This window comes from Carassius auratus, chromosome 6, assembly GCF_003368295.1.
Source record: "Carassius auratus strain Wakin chromosome 6, ASM336829v1, whole genome shotgun sequence".
Taxonomy (NCBI): domain Eukaryota; kingdom Metazoa; phylum Chordata; class Actinopteri; order Cypriniformes; family Cyprinidae; genus Carassius; species Carassius auratus.
This window is the reverse complement of record NC_039248.1, coordinates 2,108,659-2,125,449: the sequence shown is the minus strand read 5'-3', so window position 1 is coordinate 2,125,449 and position 16,791 is coordinate 2,108,659. Positions and strand designations below refer to the sequence as shown.

The 16,791-nt window shown below is 37.3% G+C and overlaps 1 protein-coding gene across 4 annotated transcripts; it reads right to left on the bottom strand.

Annotated features, from left to right (window-relative positions):
* Positions 1-729: 729 nt before the first annotated feature.
* cep170ab (centrosomal protein 170Ab) lies at positions 730-16,111 on the bottom strand. Of its 4 annotated transcripts, none has more exons than XM_026256220.1 (19): positions 16,017-16,111; positions 13,984-14,127; positions 13,499-13,588; positions 13,323-13,401; positions 13,053-13,111; positions 12,016-12,169; positions 11,804-11,941; positions 11,069-11,542; positions 9,289-9,653; positions 9,036-9,164; positions 8,767-8,902; positions 7,316-8,686; positions 6,979-7,222; positions 6,415-6,520; positions 5,944-6,081; positions 5,614-5,702; positions 5,179-5,272; positions 4,242-4,293; positions 730-3,061 (listed from the first exon to the last, which is right to left on the bottom strand). In XM_026256220.1, exons 2-19 carry the CDS (start codon positions 14,086-14,088, stop codon positions 2,823-2,825), a joined length of 4,062 nt encoding a protein of 1,353 aa, XP_026112005.1. In that variant the 5' UTR covers positions 14,089-14,127; positions 16,017-16,111; the 3' UTR covers positions 730-2,822. The 4 variants fall into 4 exon arrangements, with proteins under 4 accessions (XP_026112005.1, XP_026112017.1, XP_026112007.1 ...); XM_026256232.1 differs by having other exon boundaries at positions 6,445-6,520; XM_026256222.1 differs by having other exon boundaries at positions 7,316-8,683.
* Between the last annotated feature and the right edge of the window lie 680 nt (positions 16,112-16,791).

The following is a 16,791-nucleotide window of genomic DNA, read 5'->3' as shown; positions in this document are numbered from 1 at the left end:
TCCTTTTTTTGCTCAAGCACTTTTCTGTTAAATGTAGGACTCAAAGAGGATTGAGCAGTGCTATATATCAGGACTACATTACCTGAACTGAAGCCTCCTGGGGTTTCAAACATAATTTATTTTAATAGTCTTCATAGAGCACTACGTGCAAATCAGTCTTGCCTTATCCTTGATGTGAATGTGTGTGTTTATAGGGTCAAGACTAAGATAAAGAGGACAAGCAGCTTTATGTGCCATCACGTGCATTAACCCATTCAAACGGGGCTTAGTTTTAGGCTATGCATATAGATAAATCTGTTGTCTAATTCATTAATAGGTTAATTACTAAAGTCAGTGTATTTCCATAATGCAACAGTTTCAAGCAAAACAGATCCAAAATCATCACAATTAAAAGAACCAAAGACTTGAACTACTGAATTTATTTAATACACAAGTTTCACAATTTTATTTGAATTACTGAAGCAAATGAACTTTTTGCATGACATTCTAATTTATTGAGATGCACCTGCATATATATATATATATATATATATATATATATATATATGTGTGTGTGTGTGTGTGTGTGTGTGTGTGTGTGTGTGTGTGTGTGTGTGTGTGTGTGTGTGTGTGTGGGTGTGTGTGTGTGTGTGTGCGTGCGTGCGTGTGCGTGTGAATGTGTGTGTAAATTTCTTTAATTAGGAAAAAGGTGAATCTTATATAAATAAATTATGAAATCAAGCCTCCAGGGATATGAAAGTTCTTTATTAAATCAATATTATTATTTTTACATTCATGTGTAAACACCACTGGTATGAGGCAGACGGAAGCCAACAGGAGAGAAAAATGACCATGCTACCTACCTAACCAGATGGCCTGCAAAGACATTTGACATAAAATGAGCCATTTTCCAATCTGCCAAAGTACCCAGTTCACAACACTCATTTGAACAGGTTGATTTCATTGGCATGTGCAAAATAACATGATGTTTAACATCTACATCGTCAGATAATGACCTTGATAATGGGCACTTCGTGACATAACAAGCTTGACTGACATCTGGGTAAATCCAGGCCCTCCTATTGGCTATCACATGGCAGAGACAACTTGTGTATTCCTAATTGGTTATTATATATTAAGTCATATATGAAGAAGGTATCGGAGGAACATGGCAACTGTTAGAAGAACTACAGGTAAGCAGTAACATTATAATGAAAGGTGTGCAGAGGAATGATTCACGGTTACATTTACAAAAGATAAAGATCAAATTGAAGGACTGGTCCAAATGACAATGCTTGATTTTTACACTTCATATATTAGATTGGTTTGTTTCTAAGAATGCAACAGAAGAAACATAAAAAATGCATCACATATAAAGGCCAGTGTAATACACATTTTATCATTGTCTTCACAGCAGCAAAACAACTGCGATATTGTTTTTTAGGTGATCATTTTCAGATAGTCAACCTCAATGTGTACTAAAGGTATGAATACACTTTTGGTGTATTAAACGTTTGGCAGAAATTGGCTTTATATATTTGGACTAAAATATGTAAGATATTGGTTATTGTTTCAAGATTTGGTTGGTGTTTATACAAGAAAATGTTAGCATTATTTTTTGTTCAAATGTACACTATAATGTTCAAAAGTTTGAGGTCAGTTAGATATTTTATCATTTGTATTCATTTTCAAGAAATGAACACTTACTCAACTGGGATGCATTTAATTGATCAAAAGTGATGGTAAATCTTTTCTTTTAAACTTTCTACTGTATTCATCAAAGAATGCTTAAAAATGTCAAACAGTTTTCACATAAAATATTAAGCAGCACAACTGCTTTCAACATTAATATAATAAGAATAAGAAATGTTTCTTGAGAATCAAATCCACAAATTAATTTTTTCCCCCGAAGGATCAAGTGACATATAGAAGACTAAATTAATGGCTGCTCAAAATTCAGTTTTGCCATCAAAGAAGTAAATTAGATTTTGAAATATTTTACTTTAGAAAACAGTTACTTTATATTGATACGTTTTATATGTTTTACTGTATTTTGATCAAATAAATGCAGTCATAGTGAGCATGCATATTTCAAAAACATTTGAATATTCCGGACCCCAGACTTTTGATTAGTATAGTGCCTATTGGCAATGGGAATTCATTGCATATTTGTGACAAGGTCACTGTGTAATTTGGCTTCTCAAATTAGTTCTGGTGCCTTAACATGAGAAATAGTCCACATATGTGTCTCCACACAGAGTTCTGAAAAAAAAAGAACTCTATGCATCCTAGATAAACTTAAGATGGAAAATTCCCCACTGAGGTAAAAGTTGTCGGACATGTTTTATTTAGTTCATGGTTTGATTTGAATCACATATTTTGTTGCCGTCTAACTGGTCAATTTAATGCTTGGAGATTGTTCATTCTGAACCCTTTGAATAAGGAGTTTGGATCAATACTTGACAACACACAGCATGACCTCAGTTTTGAGTAAATCATATCTCAACACTTTCACATTTCACTTCCTGTTCAACAGTCATGTGCTCTGTATCTACCTGGGCACATCTAAAGTACTGCCGGTTATTAAGACGGAAACTCACAATAATTAATGCTTGTGTGTAGTCATTCTGGCTATGGGGTGTTACAGTTGATTGATATTTAAAAATATTTTCTTTAATTATTGAAAATACGTTCAAGGATAAATAGAATTTATGAAGCATACCTTTAATTGCAGTGCCATATAGGAAGTTTAATAGCATACCTCACATTATTCACATAAAAGTCCCGTTGAGCTGGCCTTTGGAAACCAGTGCAGGATGTCAGTGTAAACCGTTCGGAGTAATTTAGCTTTGATCGGCAGTCTTCTGCTCTTTGCTCCTCTGCTGCAGGCCAGGATCTCGTTCTGCGACCTCTGAGTAGGCAGAGGCCAGCGCTGCCGTACTGCTGGATACATCCACAGCCTGGGTGCCAGCTGGACCTTGTGAGCCAGGACTTACTCTGTTCTCAGCCATAAGTGGACTGGTCAGACCCAGACTGCTCAGAGCATCCAGTGTGCCATCAGGGTCCACCATTATATCAATCACTGGGGATTGAGGATTCAAGATGCAGATATCATTTAAAACAACCGAGGAAAATGAATCATTCAGTCTAATAATACATATACAAACAATAAGCCTTGGATTTATACTCCTTGTAACTTGTTTATAATCAAGACCCTCCATGGAGATTAGTATTCAAGCACTTTATATACTCTAGTGTGCATTCATAAATACAGAAATACAACAATAAGCACAAAACCTAACGATTATATCTTTCCTTCCTGTCCATATGTCTTCATAGTAAATCATGTGTATAAACTCAAATGCTACATACTAAAATACGTATTACTTACCATTATTTATTTTTTAATTACTTTTTCTCCAAAAGTGAAAATAGTTATTACTATTGCAGATTAACTAGCAGTCAACAAACTTGTCTGTACTACATAAGCCATTTTTTTTTTTTTTTTTTTGAAATTAGAAATTAATACTTTAGTTTTAAACAGTGCAACTGTTTAAAATTGAATGATTTCTAAAGGATCATGTGACACTGAAGACTGGAGTAATGGCTACTAAAAATTCAGTTTTACCATTTTAAAATGTGTTCAAACAGAAATTGTAATAATATTTCACAATATTACTGTTTTTACTGTAATTTTGATCAAATACATTCAACCTTGGTTGGGCGTAAGAGTCTTCTTTAAAAAAAAATCTTACCAACCCCAAAGAGTAGATTTTGATAATAAAAATAATAGTTTCTTTCTTTATCTATAAATAAATGTTTTGCACAAAACTTAGTGGTTTGGTAATGATGCCAAATAAAGTTCTCTAAAGGCTGGAAAAATCTGCATGACTCAGAATCTGAACAGATTTCAGAACACTATGCATCATACACCTGCTGACTTTTTTGTAAATGGTTACAGAGAAAAACTGGGCAACGTTCATAAAAAAGTTGAAGATCACTGACTATAGACTTTCAAGTAAACACTTTTAAATAAAGAAAAAGGTTTATTATAGTCTACCTTTATATATATATATATATATATATATAGAATGAACAAAAAGATTTAACAAAAAAAAAAACTTTTTCACATCATATTAGTTCACAATGTTACACTATAATGACACTAAATACCAAAAACTTTTTTTGTTGGGTCTCATGAGGATGTTGCATGGCAGACTTTAGAAGTATGAACAAGAGCAGAAGATCTCAGTACTGCTTACCTAGCAGCTGTCGCTCCACTCTCTTCAGATTCTGGAGTATGGACGAAATCTCCTGAGAGTGATCAAATCAAAATGACTCAATAGAAAACCATCATTGGCTGCCAGAACTTAGATATTAGCAAATTAACTTTTTTCTTATTCTTTTTTTATATATATAATGTAGCTGTAGCTTTTCATTTCCATTTCTTAACACTGACATGATTTTGGTTAAAATCATTGTGTAAATATTAGAGCAGTGTAACTGGAGAATGTTAAATTTTATCTTCGGCTGTTGTGGTCATTTGTGCTCCTCCACTGCTTCTTCATTTCAGAAGTTCCAAGAGTTCAGTTCAGGCCAGTCTGCGTAAAAGCGTTAGATTTACTGGCCTGTCACTGAGCAGAGGTGCTGCGCCTCAGGCCTAATCTGAACCGTGACAAACCTGGAGTCAAAAGCTCAGTCTAATTAAACTGAGAGATCCTCAGCTCAAGCAGTGTGATGTACAGTATGAACTCTGAAATCTACCGAAACATCAGGACAGCTTCAGCATTAATGTATGAATAATCAATCTGATTCAAAAAAAAAAAAAAAAAAAACATCTGTCTAGGTCTTCAGACATAATATATATATATATATAATTATTTTATTTTTTTTGATTCATTCTAGTTATTAATATGAATTTTCAACCATCTTACTTACAACACACGTAACCATTAAATTCAGGCAAAATTAGATTTTTTCTTTAATTGTATTAATCGTACCCAAAATGACTTACAATGACTTACTTTTATCTAAACCAACAAAAAATAAAGGTAATTATATGATACACTTATGTATCCTATAACCTATTTGTCTTTAATTTTTGGGATTATTTAAAACAAATTAAATATTTAATTTGCATTAAATAAATCTTTTATTTGATCTCCTCAGTTTGATTACCAGTGGCTTTTGCCTTCTCACCTGATTAGAGGTCTTGAGGAGAGGCACCTCATTCTCTGCCTGCAGTTTACTTTCAATCTCCTCCCACTTTCGGTCCTTGGCTTTAAATAAAATCCTGCATGAACAGTAATAAATCAAAATGTAGCCTTCCAAAAGACCTCCCAGAATCAAAACTCTACATGCTGCACATAATAAAAACATATCATAAGTCAAGGTCAAAGATGCACAAGGATAAATGTCATAAATATTCCCTAAAGACAATTTTAACTTGCACATAAAATGCAAAGAATTCAAATAAAAAGGGTCAGTCAGCTGATTAAATTTTTTATCAAACGGATTACACAATAACTGATTAAAATTAGGAAAATATATATTTTTCATTATTGCATGATCTTTTTAAAAATAATTAATGATAGTAAATTTACGTTATATTCACAGTTTTTATAAAATATGTACCTGATTTTGTTGGCTGTCTTTTCCACGGCCTGTTTGATTTTTGCTGAGAGCTGGGAGACCGATGCCAACAGCAAACTGTCCAGCACACCCTTTGAATACAGAATAAGCAGAGAGTGGCACTTTCATTATGTTGTCACTGTAGGAATAAGATGCATTAAGAGACAGATGTCAAGATACCGCTTTCTGTTATAACAAAAAATAAAAACAGCGGCCTCTTGTGGAACATAAGTGACAAAATAAATTGGAGCTTCCAGTTCCAGTAACAGATATAATCATGATGTTAACCAACAGGGTACAAGCTGCAAGATTTTTGAGATTCAGAAGATTTACCTCCTCTCTGCTCCAGGTCCTGCGGCGGATGGCGCGGGAATCCTGACTGCTGATAGCAACGCGAGGTCTTAGTTCCACACCTCTGCCACTGATCTCTGGAGCGCTGCCCAGAACATCCTCAAACACACGGTCCTCAACCTGAGAGAGGCAGCAAGATGATTACACACTGCAGTGATCTTTTGTTATTTTCTATATTAAAAACATCAAATAAACATCTACAAGTCCAGAGTTTAAACAACGTTTGCATGCATTATTGTCCTATCATCCTATAATCTAAAATTAAAAGCACTGAATCATGATCTCTTAAAACCATCAACATGCCAGCACACATTTAATTAAATACTGAATTAATTCTGTGAACAATGCAGCCTTGTCGATATGTATTGATATAGATCTCTACAGGCGCCAAATAATTAAATGGTCCATATAAATATATAAAAGACTCTGGTAATGATGTTGTTGTATTCTCACTGAAGCTGCGGGAGCAGAGGAAGGACTAACAGAATCAATCTCTCCGGCAACGTCATGGATCTCACGCGCTAACATGGCCAGATCTTTAGCCAGATCTTGACTGATTCTGTAACAATCAAAAGAATACCGAAGATTAATGATCAAATTCAATCATTTACTAATCACTTCTTTGTATTATGAGTAAAAGTAGATTTTGCTTGTATTACAAAGATAGTTGATGAGACTTTTTAAGGCATAAGCAGAGATGGAGAGTAGCATCAGAGATGTAGAAACTATTAGTGTTAGTTGGAGAGAAGAGAGCAGAACAGGATCAGGAGAGGACCTGCAGTGCGGCTGCACCATATGTCGGTGTGCTGCCCACAAAGCTACAGATCTGATACAAACTATTAGTTTGAGTTTTAATTATTACTATATCACCTCAATAGACAAACATGCAGGGCAAACTGCAATATGATCTTTTTACACCTCGGTTGGGGATGTTTGATTTTTTTTAAATACAATGGCAACTGAACAAATCAAATTTTATTTTGAGTAGCTTGCCCAGCACAAGCTGTTAGTTATTACCTGGCGATCTCCTCACTGTGGGCAGTCCAATCTCTCATGTAATCATCCTGTTCTCTGCTAGACTGGTGTCGTAACATGGAGATGCCTCCAGGGCTGGGTGTTGCAGGGGCTGAGCCCCCTAGCTGTGTCACCCGTGGAGCCATTGGGCGCGTGTGAGTGTGTTGAGTGGGGTGACGGTTGGATCCATATTCATCCTCTGAGGTAGAAGCGTATTCAATTGGTACCCGGCGCCACCTTCCACCAGCTATAAGGAAGTTGTACAACAGAATAAAATTGTTTAATCGAAACATCCTCAGCCAATTATCTTTTCTAGTACATTTTTACCCAAAAGTCTGACCTGCAGGTGTACTTTGAACATGTGGAGTACCAGGACACTTATCGGGCAGTTTGGAAGCGCTGTTAGCTCTTGCTCTGGGGACCGTAACAGAGGAAGAGGCTGCTGTAGAGCGGAGGCCAAGCCGCAGTGTGCTTTCCGGGGCAGGGCGTGGGACGAAGCCCCTGATCTTGCCTGATGTAGCTTCTGAGTCACTCCGAGCTGAAGGAGAGCCCACTCGTGGCCTCCGTGGCTGGGCAAGCGCTTCAATTCGAGAGAGGGTCCTGCGCCCAGCGGAAGGCCTCGATGCAGAACTGGCAGTAGAGGCCTCTGAAGCAACAGACATGCGATCGACATCAGCAAGGTCGGTGTCAGAAGCTTCGCCCAGTCGTGCACGGCGAAGAAGGGAAGCCCGAGTGGGTCTGGGTCGTGGAAGGGTGGTTGGTTTAGAGCTGGTGGGGGCAGGAGCTACAGTCGTCTTTGCTCCTCTGGTTTTGCCACTTGTTGGCTCTCCCTTAGAGCTGGTATTCTGACCCCGACCCTGAGGTCGTTTCACCGAAGCGTCATGGGTTAGAGAAGAGCTCAAGTCATCATCTGTCAGGTCAAGAGACGTCCAAGCCCTGGAACTAGAGGGTTGAGCTTTGCCTTTCCTTTCTGAGGTGCTGGTGTTTTTATTGGTTGTTTCACGGCCTGGACCTCCAGCTGATCTTTTCCTTTGGACTGTCTTACGCCCTCCTTGTCCTCCGGCTTGGCTGAGCGTGCTTGTCGTATCAATATCAGATTCAGGTGATACAGACCCCAGGGAGTAGCTCAGTGGATCAGCAAGGTCTGATAAAGTGGTTTCAAGAAAAGCAGCCACAGCCTCTGAGTCTTTTAGCATGGTGGCAGCATCAATGCCCTCATTGATGACTCCCATTTCCCTGGGCTGGGTTGATGCACTGCGCCCATCGATGCAAGGTATGAGTTCTAGGGGGACATTTGCACTCGGCCGCTCCACTGTAAAGCTCTCTTGCCTCAGTAGCGGCTTGCCTGTCTTCTCTCGCTCCTCATCTACTTTCTTTCGTCCTCCATCATCTTGTTTCTTCTCGATCTGTCTAGCTTGAGCTCCTGGTTGGTTGACTTTACTCTGGATTCTGGGCGGAGTTGGCTTGTTCACTTTGGACCGATCAACGTCTGTGCTAGCTGAGGTCATTCCTGAAACTCTTTGCCCAGTTTTAGAGATTCTGTTGTTCTGATCTACTTTCTCCTGAAGTTCTAGATCCTGTTTCTCTGATGAAGAGACGTTCTGCCTGGATTGGCTCTGTGTGCGCTCAGGAGTCAGTGGATCCATAGCAGAGTCTTCAGAGGGGAGCTTAGGGAGGGTCCTTCTTTTACGTTCAGATGCACTGATATCTGCTGTTGAAAAAAGGTGAATCTGTCAAAATCAAACTGTAATACAAAACCAAAGTGTTTTAGATGTTTAACAGCCCTTGAACCTTTTTCATCTGAGGAAAGCATGGTGGGTTCAGCCCCGGATCCCTCAGGATCGGTCCGAATATGACTTGCAGCTAGACTAGCCCACTGTGAGACCCACCTTGGACCACCTACTACAACCAAGTCATCTGGTAGCACCTTAAAATAAGAATGGACGGTAAATTTGTTGTTCCAAGAAGACCACATAGTGTCTATTGAAACTGATATTGACGGTTTATACAGTAGATTTTGTAATGTCTTCAGAAATGTATGGCAGTTATTACTGATATACCTCTTCACCGATATAACCAGCCTGTCTGGTTTCCATTTCCCCAGATCTCGGACAGATGGTTCCTCTATCTCTCTGGTGTTTTGGAAAACGCAGTTTAGTCAGGGCTTGGTTATCCTCCACCCCAAAAACCTAAAACATAGCACTCAGCATCATTAATGCATATCACCAACTGAATGCTATTTTCACAAGCATTCCAATCTATTACTTTTCAAACATAAAAGAAAACATACTTTCTAAGCTTCTGCAGGTCTACCTTATCAATCATACGCCTGGCCTCTTCCTCCTCAGGATTGCCATTTTCCAGCTCAATGGTGTAGGTCCCTCGATCACTTTGGTCATCTATATGTCCCCTATTTGGAGTCTCTTGAGACCCAGTGCTTTGCTCTCTGGGCACGTTTTCTTTCTGTGGCGAAGAGCGGTGAGCTCTTTTGCCAACTTCACCACCTACTGGTACCATCTTTTTAGCTGCAGACGATGGTTTGTGCTGGAAGAGATCATCCCTCCCACCGAAAGGCCCTTCTGTCCTCTGCACGCCCTGCCTTCCTCGGTAAAGCTCCTGCAGGAATGCCCTCCGGCTATTCTCTGAGTCACTCTGTGTGCCATCCTCATGTTTACTGCCTGAAAAAGAGGGAGAGAAACATACATGAAGGATGGTCGAAATGCTTGTGACACATCCCTTGTGACTGCATCCATTGGCATTTCGTCATTCATAGGTCAAAGATATTCTACTAATTTTTTTGCCAGCATCTATTCATTTATTCAAAAAAAAACTCATACAAGAAACTATTCCTAATTTCTGAACAAAAATGTATTTAGCTTTATAAAGGGTGCCATTTAGTAAAAAAATTAAAAGTGCAACAACTGTCCTGATATTGATAATGAATGCTTAATTCAAAAATATGAAATTAATAAAAACTAGTAAGTTGTTTTTATTATTTCTTACGGAAAACAAAACTGTTAGACTACTAACTGCTGTACAGAGGACACTTGCAGACCTTTGTGGTTTTTTATTAGTCACAATCTCTTAAAATATACTGTTAAAAAAACCCAGTGACATTTACGATAAAACTGCGGAAACTGTGGTTGACAGAACTTTACCATAAAAAACAGACTTAAAATCACAGTACAAAAAAAAAAAAACATATTTAATTTACTGATAATGTTAATATACCAACGTACTGAAGAACTAAAACCTGATTTGTACCATTATAATACACTGTCAGCCACCAAAAGAAGGCAATGATGAAAAAGTCACATGACAAATCAAAGATCATCACAAGCAGCTCTTTTGCAATCTGAGAAGGGAAATATTTATATATAGAAGGTGCACAGTGTCATTCACACAAATACTAAACTCCATCATGGTAACACGATAGACTGTGAGATAATGCAATAAACATGCATTTAACAACATTAGATGTAAGACAAAACCCTAATGTACACAGCTGATAAGAAAAAACTGAGAGGAAACATCAAATATAGAGAGTCATGCAGGAAATTGTGGGAATGCTTATGGTTTTTAACTGTAGATTATACAATGACTTGTTATTTTTCTCTTCTAAAAAACTTAATTTTAACAGGATCTTGCTTTAAAATTACATTAAATGTAATTACAGTTATTCACTACGGAAACAATGTTAACCAATTAACAGTTTTTTTTTTACTGTAGCATTTTAACAGTGTTTAACTGTTAAAATCACTATCATTTTTTACAGTATATCAGATCATTTTTTATAATAATAAATAAATAAAAAATTACAATAAAAAATTGTAATGACATGGCAAGGTTATTTCCAGTTGTAAAATCTCATGTGGTGCAACTCATCAGACAAGGTAATGATATTTATGTATTAAATTGGTAAAATTTACTATTTTATACATTATGTTACGTATTACATTTAAAATTCATCATATTTTGTTTTCTTGAAATACGTGTTTTTAAACATCTAGACACTTTTATTATTCATTTCTGACCCTTATACACAGCATCATACAAATAGACTCAACAGTAAATCATCACTACCTCACCTTACCTTTAAGACTTCTCAGCTGAACCGGCACATCACTCTTCACGCTGTCTCCATCCTCCTCAGCAACAGATTCAGAGCGAGCTAATGGCAGCTCATTTTGTGCCAGCCAGTCTGCCACCTTTACCTCCGCTGCCACCATGGCAGCCTGCAAGGCACTCAGCTCCTCCCCTGCCCCCCTTTTCGGCCACTGTCGATGGTCTTGAGATCCCTTTGAATTTCGTTCTTTGCCCTTCCCCGAAGCCACTGTGTCAAACTCTATAGTGAAGGAGGCGTGTCCATGTGCGCCGCCCTCCGACGCAGGGATTGTGGAAGCTGAGGCAACTGCCTCTAAACTAGTAGGGATGCTTTCGCCTGTGTCTCCACCTACTGGAGGAGTCTCCTTACAGGGGATCTCAAAGTAGCTTGGTTCCTGGGTCCCTAAATTCTGCGTTGTAGATCCTGGCCCTACCTGAGGATTTGCTGCAGTGTCCTTACGGCCTGCATGATTGCATAGTAAAATTAAATTCAGGAAACCTGACCAAATGAACAACAATGTACACTCTCGGAAAAAAGGTACGGCTGCTGTCAATGGTCCAGTACCTTTTCAAAAGATGCACCTTTGTGCCATTTGTACCCCTAAAAGTTGCATATTAGTACCTCAAGTGCACATATTATTATCTTAATACTACATATTAATAGCTTTTGAAAGGGTACCACCCCAGTGACAGCTTTTGTCCCTTATTTGAGAGTGTATCTTACCTGCTTCACATCTACCTTGTTTTTTCTCAGAGGCCTTTGCATCGTGCTTCCCAGAGTTTTCGTCATCTGCGTCCCCGTCACCCCACCAAGAAGGCTGTCCATAAAGAGGGGTTCCTCTGTGGAGCACAGCTAGGTCACCTGTTCAAAATTTGAGATACTTTGAGCTACGTGCAACTTTTTGTAAACTCACATACAAGCCATCTTCTACTCACCTGACACTTTCTCTTCTGGTTTTGGGGGTGGTTCTGAAGGTCTAGCCTCAGGATCTTTTCCTCCCTCTGCCCCTTTGACCTCGGGGCTTTTAGTGGTTTCTCCTGATGGCGAAGGCTTCTTGGTTAGCTGAAGCTGACTGGTGTACTTTTCGTGCTGTCCATGAAGGTGAAAGTAAGAAAGTCCAGACAGAATATTAGATACTGTCCTATAGGCCTGACTCATATTAATCACATATTGACAGAGATTATATCAAGCCTTAAATCAGTAAAATATTTTTGAAATAAATCTTACATGCTCTCCAAGGCTGCATTTATTTGATCGTATACAGTAAAAACATCAATATTGTGAAATGTTATTACAATTTAAAATAACTATTTTGCAATTTAACATATTTTAAAATGTGATTTATTATTTTGATGGCAAAGATTTTGATGCTCCAGTCTTCAGTGTTACATGATCCTTCAGAAATCATTTTATAATGCTGATTTGATCCTCAAAAAAAACAAATACATTTTGAAAATAGTTGTGCTGGTTAATATTTTTATGGAAACTGTGATACATTTTTTTTAATGATTTTTTTATAAATTGAAAATTACACACACACACAAGCATTTAGTTAAAATGAAAGTATTTTGAATATTATAAATGTCTTAATGTCACTTTGAATCAGTTAAATGCATCCTTGCAAAATATAAACTTTTCCCTTACGAAAGGAAAATATATTTACCAATATATTTCTTAAAATATATTGTGATATATTGTAATATATTATTTTCCCTTTTTATTTATTATATTTTATATATTTGAATACATTTAATAATATATTGATGACACATATATTATATAATATATTGCAAAATATACAAATGATTGCCGCTTTCAATATATTGCAATATATTGGAAAAAATAAATATATGTAAGAATATATGCCTAATATATTACATGATATTTTCCAATATACTGCAAAATATTTTTGTTTCATAAGGGTTTAAACCCCAAGCTTTTGAATGCTTCTGTATTGCTGCATTTTTATTACCTTCAGTGCTTCCTCTGGCACATGTAACTCTCCACGCACAACGGTGAATAGGTTGGTATGTAAGATGGGTTAAGGAGAAAACAATATTTATACAGTATATAGAAATGCAAATGGATCAATAGAATTGGTCCAATCATTATTACATAGTACACTATAAACTTTTCCCTCCGTATAGCCAGTATGTTATATTGTGGTTGCATAAACCAACTAAAGTGTAACAAATCAAACCAAACAATCAAAATGTGATTTATTTTGCACATGAAAGGATATCATAGCCAAACCGTAGCTTGTCACCCATGTTCAAAGTAATATACTGCTGTTCTTGTATACGTACATCATTAACAAATGTCTACAGAAGAGAAAAGGAGGTCAGCTTTCACCATACGCTTTCCATCATGCCAGGGAAGACAGAATTGATATCTATTATGAATAGACACGTTTCTCACCCCATTCAAGCTTCCCAGGTCTTTAACTTTATGTTCATCCGTAGCTACTTCATAATTGATGACAGCGTGCTGCTTGTCAACACTACGAGACTGGAATTTAAAGAAAAGATAACACATTATGAGAATAAATACACCATACTGTATAACAGATTAGTGGATGCTGGTTCTAGGTGAAGGTGGGCCGGAGGAAATTATGTTCGAACTCTGAGCAACTTTCTTTTTCTTTCTTTCTTTACTCATAAATTAAAGAAAGAAAAAAAGTTTGCCTACTTTTCATGGTTTGTTAATTTTATGTTAGATAATGTTGTATGTTAGAAAAAAGCTTCAGAAAACAAAAGACATGGGTGACACCAAAGTGTACCCTGTTTGTGGAAAGTGCCATATACAGCATGCACAGTTATGGATCCAGGGAGAACTAACTCTAACCTTGTAGGGACAATGACATGATTCTCCTGTTAGTGTATTAGTAACAGTGATCGTGTTACCTGTAGCATAAGCTCACAGTCGTCCCGTCCCACGAAGATCATTTCCCGGGGAAGGCGATGCCTTGTTCCCCCGCCACTCACCAAGAACCAGGATGTCAAACTCATCTTGACTTAACCAGGCCTCCTCTTTTCCTCCTTTTACATCTTTAGATCATTCAGTTGAGAGGACAATGAATAATCGTTGCCAACATTGACCAGTAAACAAGACAAGCTTAACTCAACTTGCATTAAATGAATACTGTAGAGGAAATAAAGTATTGTATCTATTGCACAACACCAACACAATCAACACATGAGCCTAGTCTTAACTACATATAAGACAATAATGGAGCCATATAGCTTAGCAGGAGCAATGTTTTTCTTAAGTTTGTTTTATTTAAAGAGTACGTGAGGCTAAATACACCCTGTGGAACTGAATTCCTCCATTCCTGAAAAAATTGGATAATTTATTGCCCGGCACCAGACAAGCAGCTGACTCCTCTAACAACTTAAACAATGTACCTCTCTCTTCTTTAAGGCTTGCAATATTTTTAGCAATTGTAAATGTGCCTTTCAACCAGTGAAGGGGGAACGAAGAGAATCTAAAATTAGTGGTGCTTTCCTAAACCTATACCACTAATAAAGTGCTTAGTAACAAAACCCTACCGAGAATCATTTTCCAAAAAAATATTTCTGCAATCACATCGCCTGTTGTTGTTTATCTAGAATCAAAAGGCCTCATTCGTGATATCCTGTTTGTGAACTTTTGAAGCAGTTCACCAAATCGAGCTGAATCGTTTAAATCAGTGGCTGGCGAAAATTCGGACACTTTACTCAAGCACTAAATAGTTTCGAACACTTTGTCATTACTGTTTTTAGATACTTTCAGTACACAGAGAACAAAAGAGAGCTGGTTTATGTGGATTGGCTATATAGCCTACCTAAAATCGATTAAAACAAAGTGCAAAAACATCCTCTTTGCTTGAGAGGAAATCAAGATCTTTGTGGCTCTGGAACGACTGTGTGACATTTCTAGATATTTTTGCATTCATCACCAACAGCAGACAAAAATTTAGATTGAAATTACAATTGTTTTATCCCACCTGCTAGTAGCCTAGCATACAATCTGCCTGATTGAATGTTTGCTTGAAAAAACGTTGGGAATGTAACTTGTGATGAAATTGCAGTTGAATTAGCCTACTTTACCACAGAATTCTAATTCAACTTTCTGTTGGATGAGCCCAGTTAATTTAAATTCCAAAATTATTTTGAAAGGGAGCCACCAATCCTCCAGGCTGCATGACCGGGACAATGCATAGTGAAAAGTGATATGACCCAATGACTGTAGCAATCCACAAGAGAAAAATAAAGGAGCATGATGCATCAAAAAATGTAGACCAATTATCAATCTTTCCGTTGCTTTAATGCCAGAATTTCCATTCTCATTTCTGTAATGCGAAAAAAAGTATCATTTCTAGAATGCATAAATAAATATAAATATGCCTGCATATAACATAAGAAGCTTCGTACGCCTGATTTTCTTTTTTGGAAACTAAGCGTGGTTTCATCATCATCATCATCATCATCATCATCCTCTAAAGAAGCAGCGCATCATTCGCGTGTGAGCGGAGCGTCGGTCTCCGCCTCCGCCTTCAAGCATTGGCCTTGTTCTGCACCGGTAATGACAGATCTGATGTTAGACAGTCGCTCAATACACCTAGCGCATATTTCAATATAGCCTACGCTTCTCATAACGATGCGCTTTTATTTACACTGTAACGCTAGTGAAGAGAAGTGGCCCACGCCTTATGTAGGTTATATCGACGCATGTAACATTATAGGCCTACATGTTTTTAAATAAGCGTGCTGCTGTTTTCATCACGCATCAGACGCCTTTAGAGACCTCCAGTCCGTAATAGGCCGAATCTGTGGCCTCTAGAGCTCATGACAGCCAATTACTCAATTCCATCATGCAAAATATTTGCTCTTAAAATGAAAACCGTATATGTTCATTAAAATTGTGGTTAGTGTATTAAACACGTTGCATCACTTACCTAATAAATCCTAATGTGTTTATTCCATGAATGACATCCGTCTGCTCTTGTGCGCGGAGCAGCGCTGCTCTGCCCATCCCAGTCTGAGGTGCAGCTGCGCGTCTTGACGCACGGTGGCGCAGCGGTGTCAAGAAACAACGAGATGACAGGCGCTCCTTGTGGTCAGCATCGATGATTTTAATGGTTGTGCTCACTTGTTTGCAAGTATTTAGACAAATAAACTTATGCAGAATTATAGACGGAAGTAGGCTATAAGCAACTTTTTTATTATTATTATTATTTCAACAATTTGTCAATGTATTACAAGCAAGACCTAGAGGCTTAAATAACAATGTATAAAATTAAATATGTTCAATTAAACAAATGCAACACGTTTATAAATGAAAACTAAGAAAAGAGGGAGCGACAGCGTGGTATTTTCCACTAATTGTAAATAATAATAATAATAATAAAATAAAAGGATTTGTAAACCAACACATCACAACAGCACGGATTTAACAACAACAGAATTAACCATAAAAAATAATAGTAATAATAAAACAAAGGTTTCTTTGTATGTTTATATGGTTTTACTGTTTATAGCCTATTAGGTCATACCGATTCTTCAACTATTAGCTATTAATACTTTTTTATTAGTTCACCGAACACTAGATGGCGAAGTTGTACGTGACACTTGGGTTGATTTCCCAAAATGTCAAAAATAAACCCTACACTTACCATCAAACATGATTTTTTTTTTTAATTAATTTCTATTTCTTTGACACTCTATTGTTTA

Excerpts from the sequence above, each read along its gene's own strand:
- cep170ab (XM_026256220.1), bottom strand. The coding sequence starts at position 14,088 with ATGAGTTTGACATCCTGGTTCTTGGTGAGTGGCGGGGGAACAAGGCAT. Across the intron at positions 9,165-9,288 it reads CCAGGCGTATGATTGATAAG|GTTTTTGGGGTGGAGGATAA; the intron begins GTAGACCTGCAG and ends GCTATGTTTTAG. Across the intron at positions 5,703-5,943 it reads GGACCTGGAGCAGAGAGGAG|GGTGTGCTGGACAGTTTGCT; the intron begins GTAAATCTTCTG and ends CTGTATTCAAAG.